General features: G+C 42.5%; 1 protein-coding gene across 1 annotated transcript; it reads right to left on the bottom strand.

Moving 5' to 3' along the window:
• Positions 1–260: 260 nt before the first annotated feature.
• Positions 261–1,181, bottom strand: LOC105993449 (melanoma-associated antigen B16-like). The gene has a single exon (XM_013026720.1). The coding sequence runs from the start codon at positions 1,179–1,181 to the stop codon at positions 261–263; it is 921 nt and encodes a 306-aa protein (XP_012882174.1).
• Positions 1,182–7,515: the final 6,334 nt, after the last annotated feature.

Below are 7,515 nucleotides of genomic sequence, written 5' to 3'. Positions count from 1 at the left end.
TAATGACTTCCATTAAAATTTAGAGCAATTCAAAATACAAATGTAAAAGATACACTATCAGATATGTCATAGTTGTATAAAACATGAGAAATTTAAGTATGGTATATTCTGCTATGGTCTATGTTCTTTGAACACTAACATCTCTCATGGAACAACACTTGAAGAAGCTACCCCTACTTAACTTAGGTATGGGGAAATTTGGTGGCCATGGTACTGGAACTTTCAGTGGCCACAGAACTGGAGCCAGCATGGACTGACATTCAGGTGTGGGCTCTCTCTTGTTCATCAATCAAAGCTTCTTCATATAGAGATGGGAAAGCAGTGGGATCAGTCCCATAAACCTTGGCCATATAATCAAGGACTTTCATCTTGGTGGTTTCAGCATAGGCTCTTGGACCCCACAGGAGCTTATACTTCTCAGGATGACTATCAGGTCCCTTCTGGCACTCCAGGTACCCTTCCTTCACAAATTCATCTGTGAAGAGCTGCTTGGCATTGCCAAAGATGAAGTGCTTCTTGCGACAACAGATCCCTGTCTGCTTCATCACTTGCCAGATGTGCTCTTCAGTGGCACGGTGGCCCTTCATGAAGATCACCCCCAGAACAAACATCAGTAGGCCGATCTTGGGAATGCCCAATTCTCCACACTGCATCCCATCATAGGTGAAGCCTTGTTTCATGATGACACCATAGCAGTGGTTGGTGGCATCCACTTCCTTCACTTCCAGGCCAAAAATAACCTCAAGGCGCATACAAGCTTTCTTGAGGATTGCAGAAAACAGGGCCTCATGCTCTCTAATGACAAACTTCACCATATCTGCCTTGCTTATTGGCTCTTTCCGTTGGTAATAGAGCAGCAGGATATTCATCAAGATAGACACTTTCTTATCCAGAAGACCCTCTAAAGTAGATGGGTTAGACTCTTCTTCGCTACTGGAGCTGTCATCACATTCACCTCCACAGGCAGCATGAATGCCACTGGAAGAGAGGCTAGCAGTACGAGGACCCCTAGGATTACTGGGGGCCTCAACAACAGGAACCAACTGCATATTACTTGGCATCACAGGACTGGGGGAGGACAGTGTTTCCTCCACAGCCTGGGAGCCCTGGGCAGCCTCTTGGCCCTGGGGCTCATGGCCTTTGTCATGAGAACACTGTGGGAGCTCCTTATCATGGGGCATGATGACTTTGTGTGGAAAGGAGGTCGGGAGAGGTAGAATCCCTGCCAAAGGGATAAAAGGAACATGTGAGATTGCTGGAGGATAGTAAATTCACTTGCCATGCTTCTGATACCGTCCTCTGTCAAAGCATTTCTACAGTGTGTTCTAAAGCCCCATAGGTCTCCTATCAACCTGGTTTCTACAGGCCTTAAGACAGGAATGAGGATAGAAAACCCCCCTTGTGTATAATATCATCCATTTCAATAGGAAATTTGTAAGGGTTCAGGAAATAGTCATAGGTGGGCTCTGTATCCCCTAATTCTTTTTCTGAGGAAAGTAGTTATTCATTTCCTTATTGTCCCAGACAGAAATAGAATGGCTTTCCTTATTCCCTGTGAGGACTTTCTCACCTCCACAATCTCTAGTCCCCAGTGGCTCAAAAATGAGAAAGAAAGGCTCCTGCCAATTCTTAAGTTTTCCCTTGACTAGTGTGATCTTCTGGAAAAAAATAAATACTGTGATTTGGAGGCACTCCTCATTCATATTGGTCTGATGAAGCACATCTCATTAGCTCTCCTGACCTTTCTATAGGCAGCTGGATATGACCTCAGTGCTTATGATAATTTCAAAAAGCAAAAATACTTGGGAAATTATGAATAGAGGAATGTCTGAAAGTGTCACACCACCTCTTGGTAACCCAAACCATACTGACTTTCTCAGTCTACTTCCTGCTGGTCACAGAAACGTTTGGGCTACTAGTGGGAATGGTGCTCTCACATAAGGAAAGTTGGTACACAGTCAGAGATGTCTCAGATGTGGGCCTTGACTTATGACTTGTCTTCTTTAATCTGTAAATGTTCACTGGTTCCTCTAAGAGTCTCCCTTCATCTGTTGGCTGAAATAATAGATGGGCATCGAAGCCTCAAAGCTTAAGCTAAAAGCTCCTCATATTGTTCTACATTGAAACCTGGCCCAAATACCCTCTGAGAGATGGGGAACATAGGCTTAAGGTTGGGAGCATCAATTATAATAGTGTATTTCAACTGGAACATTTTTGTAAGAGAGGAAAAATGGACAGAGATACACTATATCCACCTCTTTTTTTACCTAAAAGGTCATGCTGACTGGATGGAAGTTACGGGTTAGACACACAGGTCTGTATTCCCCTATGGTTTCCCCCTTGGGTTCAGAGGCCCTCTATTTATATAGAACCTGAAGCTTCTCTGAACTCTTCCTTCTGAGTTGGAGGAGTGGTTTCCATCACAAGCACACCCCTGAGATACTACCTTAATCCTCCCTGTCACTCTTCCCTTGAAAAGGAAAGCAATACAGGAGTAGGCCCTAACCAAGAATGTTCCCAATTTGTGTGGTATCTCAAAGAGATTTCAGACCTCAGCTTCTTCATGGCCCTTTCTCTCTGAGTGAAGTAAAAGAGGTTAAAAGGATTTAGGAATCTCTTGTGATAATTCTGACCATTATGTTCAGATTTTTCAACAATTAACCCCAGAATATTATGTAGCCTGAAAAGATGTCAGGTTACTGTTGGGTCAGAAGCTGACTTCTTTGGAGAAACAGAGGGTGTTAGATCAAATGTTAGGAACAGGAAATCACTACTACACTTCCAATGGCAGGAATAGTAGACAGAAGATTGAGATTCATATGTGAGACAAAGCTATATTTACAAATGAACCCAGTGAGATCCAGCAGATAGTTGCCACAATTTGGAAGAGAAATCATTTCATATTCTGCATATTCAAAGTGCAAAGGAGGGTGAAAGTTAAGCTACTTAATTACTCCTAGATGATGACTATCCATAAAGGAGACACTGAAGATCCAGTAGCATTTTTACAAAGATTAGATGGTGCTATACAAAAATGTACCAGTGTGCAACCAGGAACACAGGAGGCAGAGATTATTCTTACAAATAATTTTTTGTGCCACTCCTGGGGACTGAACTCAGGTCTGGGTTTCTGTCCCTGACCTTTTCTACTCAAGGCTAGTGCTCTACCACTTGAGCTACTGCTCCCTGTCCAGCCTTTGGGTGGTTAATTGGATATAAGGATGACTAGCTTTGAACTACAGTCATCAGATTTCAGTCTCCTGAGGATTACAGGTATGAGGCACACGAACCCTGAAAAGATACATATTTATCTCTATTGGCCACCTTAATATTCATAGGAAATGACAAAATCTGGCAACCCAGGGGAACAGGTCTTTGGACCAATGAGTCTAAGTATGTGTTACAATAGGGATCTGGAAGAGATTCTTATTTTGTCCATGCAGGTAACCTAAAAGAGAGACAAGCCCTAATTCCAGAGCATGTTTCATCTATGGACAGGAGGTCAATATAAGAGGGAATACTCCTGGAAGCACAAACAATATCAGGAACCCTGCCTCATTGGTAAAGGAGACCAATAGAAGGCCCCATAGCTCCATGACCCTGTGGTCCTTGCTCTATCAGAAGGGAGGAAAATGGGTAGGGAGATAATATGGCCTTAACGGATACAGTGTCATTTTTGGCCCTCCCCTTTTTTCCTGGACCCAGGTCCCCCAATAAGGTTACTGTTAGGGTATATCAGGTCAGCTCGAAGAGCATTAGTTCACACAACTCTTGGCCTGCTCCTGGTGAGAGTTCCACTTCTATCAATCATGTCTCCAGAATTCTAACTGGAATCACTGGCCCCTTTATTAGGGAATGACATTTGTCCCAACTATAGGTTAAGTTGCAGAGTACTAGTCTTCCCCCTAGAATCCAGGATAGACTCTTCAGTATGGACTGATGGTGGAATAGTTTGGGATGCCCTGGGGGAGGCAACATGCTTATAATAGATCTCTGGGACTCTTCCCATTTCCCACATAAAGGCAGTACCTTAAGAAGACTAAGGTGAGGTCCTAGAAAAAATAATTTCTGTCATAGAGGGACTAAAACATCAGGGACTCATTGAATGTTCTAGGCCTTATATTACTCCTATTCTTGGGGTGCTAAAAAGCCCAATATGTAGAGCTGGTTCAGTACCTCCGATGTAGTCAGACTCTTGTAACTGACTACCAGATGAACCAATCAGCAACAGCCATGGCTTTCAGAAATAGCCCTGGTTTCTCCAACAGCCTTGCCTTTTCCCTCAGTTCATCGCCTTAAAATCCCTTGGTTTGTAGGATTCCTTCTCTTTTGACCTCTTCATACCACAGCCAGCACTCCGAGAGCCCCTCTTAGGTTTTCTCTAATAAAACTTGCCTTTTCTTCTCTCCTTATTTGCTTACACTTTAGAGAGGAAAAACCTGGGAGGAAATTTGAAAGGAGGAAGATTCCTCATCCCCACCATTTCATCTCATCTTTCTCTTTTCTATTTCTTTCCCTTTCTATCTCCCTTTCTTGTTTCCCTACCTCTCCATTTCTTTCTCTTGTGACCTCTGGTAGAGGACATTTGCTGAATTTCCAGCCATGGCATCCAATCCAAGACACTAATATTTTTTTCCAGTAAAGGCATTCCATGTGAAAAATCCTGTGTTAAGACTGAACCTCTCTCCGCGTTCCAAAGTGCTTTGGGATTGTAGAACCCTTGTTACCATCTCACTTTTTCTTGCCCTTTTTAATCTTTGATGGCCTCTTGGCTTTTGCCCTACATGCAGGTGCTTTGGGATTGTAAACTAGATCTTCTGGCCTCATTATATGCCCCTCTTAGTCTCTTGCGCTCAGAAGGACTCCAGTCTTATTTACTATTCCCCCCTTTTATTTCACCCTTGGAAAAGTCTTGGGCTTGTGCTCTATCCCCCCACTTTTCCTAGCCTTCATAAAGGCTTGAGGCTTCTTCCCTATTTCCTCCCCATTGGAAGTCCTCCTAAGTTTGCCATACTCCCTTTGTTCCCCTGACACTGAAGGGCTCGGGGAATTTGCCTTATGCACCTCTGTCTTCAGGCCTTCTTCAAGGATACTCTAGGAAGTGTTTCTGGGCCTCTGCCCTATCTGGTCTCCACACAATGGACTCAACTTCAAAACAAAAACGTTTATTTGCTTTTCAGTTTTTATTTGCAGTATCTTTCCTCATTGATAATGATGTTAGTCTATCTGTTCTGACTGAGTTTGCTGGACCTCTTCAGAAGCCCCCCCCATTTCCATCATTAGAATGAAGGGAACCAAAGATAATCCCCTAAAAACTCCCCCATTGTACTGCATCTCTTGGTTCTACCCTTTCATATACTCCTTCCCATAACAATGTAATAGTCTAACCTAACCTTGAAATGAGCACCTAAAAATCAGCATTTCATGTTTAAAAAGTTCATTCAATTGAAATGTATTTTCTAAAAATATACTCAATAAAATCTCTACTTAGGAAAAAATAAAACATCCTAAAATGTGTCAGGCTCTGGTGGCTAATGCCTATCATCTTAGCTACTCTGAAGGCTGAAATCTGAGGATTGCTATTTGAATCCAAACCCAGCAAGAAAGTCTATGGAACTCTTATCTCTAATTAAGCACAAAAAACTGAGTGGAGCTGTGGCTCAAGATGTAGGGTAATAGACTTGAGAAAAAAAATCTCAGGGAGAATAGCACAACAGCCTCTAGACAAAGAGTTGGTTGAGAAGGCATAGGTCCACTAACATCAGAAATCTGTTTTTCCTCATCCCCCAAGGAATCTGCTGGACATGACCTTATAAGGAATACAGCAATGGTTCCAGCTGGGAGTTCAAATTGGGGGTTGATAACAATCTGGTGCTAACCAAGAGGTTTATTTCAGCACCCCTGGTACCTTACTCCACACTTTTAAATAAACATTGCCTCTGCATCCACTTTTTCTGTATCACAATTCTTTATTTGGTGGAGGGGAAAAAGGACCCAAGATCCCAATAAGGTATCATTCTGTGTTCTGAAGTGAATGTTCCTTCTAAACTGACTCCTTACCTTGAATTCTCTAGGCACTGTAATTCTTCCTGCAAATGATGTGGCCTCACACTCCAGGTCCAAAGCCCACAGTTGTCTAAAGAAGAAAAGAGGTGACATAATGTTATACCTATGCATACCTTAGCTAGAAGTTTCCCAGGACTGACCAAAGAGGCAGAAGCCTGTCCCACGATGATCTTTATTTGACTGTCCAGTCTGGATTATTTTCTTTTTGTGTTCTTCAATCCTTGCAAGGTCTAAGATTTACCTTTCAGCACAGAGTTTAGTTTTTGCAACACTATATCATTTCTAGTAAACACAATGGAGTCATGAAAGAGCGACTCTTTTGTGTACTTTCCCTCAGGATCTCTCAAGGTTTTCATATAATCTGTGAAAATAGTGAATTTTCCCTTCTTACAGAATGTGTTAAGCAAAGTAAATCCTTCGTAACTCAGATTATAGGATGAAGACACCCCCCCCCACACACACATTCACAGCCTGCCATGTCTACTGTGCTTCCCCCAGAGCTGACAGGATGCTACAGGCTTTATTATGTGTGCACCAGTCATGGGGCTTAAACTGAGGGTATGGGTGCTATCCTTGAGGGTTTTTATTTTTTATTTTTTGCTCAAAGTAGCACTCTACCTCTTGAGCCACAGGGAGCTCCACTTCTGGCTTTTTAGTGGTTAACTGGAGATAAGAGTCTCATAGAGATCCTGTCCAGGCTGGCTTAGAACTGCAATCCTCAGATATCAGTGGCCTTATTAGTTCTAATTACAGGCATAAACTACTGACCTGACTTGTACACACTTTTTATTTGTCATTTATTTGTCCTTTGTCACTTATTTATTCTTATTACCTTCAACTGGAGTCACATTAGAAAGCATTCAATAAAGTGAACTATGCCATCTACTTTGTGAGAATCCAGGTTCCGATGCTGACCATATATCTGAGACAGCCCAGAAAGAAGTCTGGACTCTTTATACACTGGACATGCAAAATGGAGAACAGGTAAATGGCACTGCTATTTATCTGGCTTGAGGTGCATAGAATTTAGTAAATTGTTCAGTACTCCACCAGGAAAATTTAAGTCCAGATAAGCCTTTCCCTGCCTATAGAACAGGCTACATGAAATCAGGTTCTCTCTATTCCAGAGACAGAAGCAAAATTCACCATTTCTACCCATTCACAATTTCTGCCCTTCTGCTGCCCCACCCCTTCCTCTGAGTTGCCACTGACTGTGTCCTCCGTATTTAAGCTATAAGTGAACTTGACAATATTTCTCCATGGTACATTTTCTGCACTCAATATTTCCAACCTGCTGCTGCCCCCCCATGTCACTCCTTCCCATGTTGCCATAAATGTTGCCTCAGCTGAACCCCCACGCACCATGGTAAATCAGTGGCATTGACTGGATTTGTCCCAATAATGCTGTCCCGTTAAATATTTCCAATACTTAATGGGACATTTCTGCTT

This window comes from Dipodomys ordii, unplaced genomic scaffold (genome assembly GCF_000151885.1).
Source record: "Dipodomys ordii isolate 6190 unplaced genomic scaffold, Dord_2.0 Scaffold96, whole genome shotgun sequence".
NCBI lineage: Eukaryota > Metazoa > Chordata > Mammalia > Rodentia > Heteromyidae > Dipodomys > Dipodomys ordii.
Note: the sequence above shows the minus strand (reverse complement) of the source record. Positions and strands in the feature narration are given on the sequence as shown.

Bases quoted from the DNA above. Each gene is read 5' to 3' on its own strand.
- LOC105993449 (XM_013026720.1), bottom strand. From the start codon at position 1,181: ATGCCCCATGATAAGGAGCTCCCACAGTGTTCTCATGACAAAGGCCAT.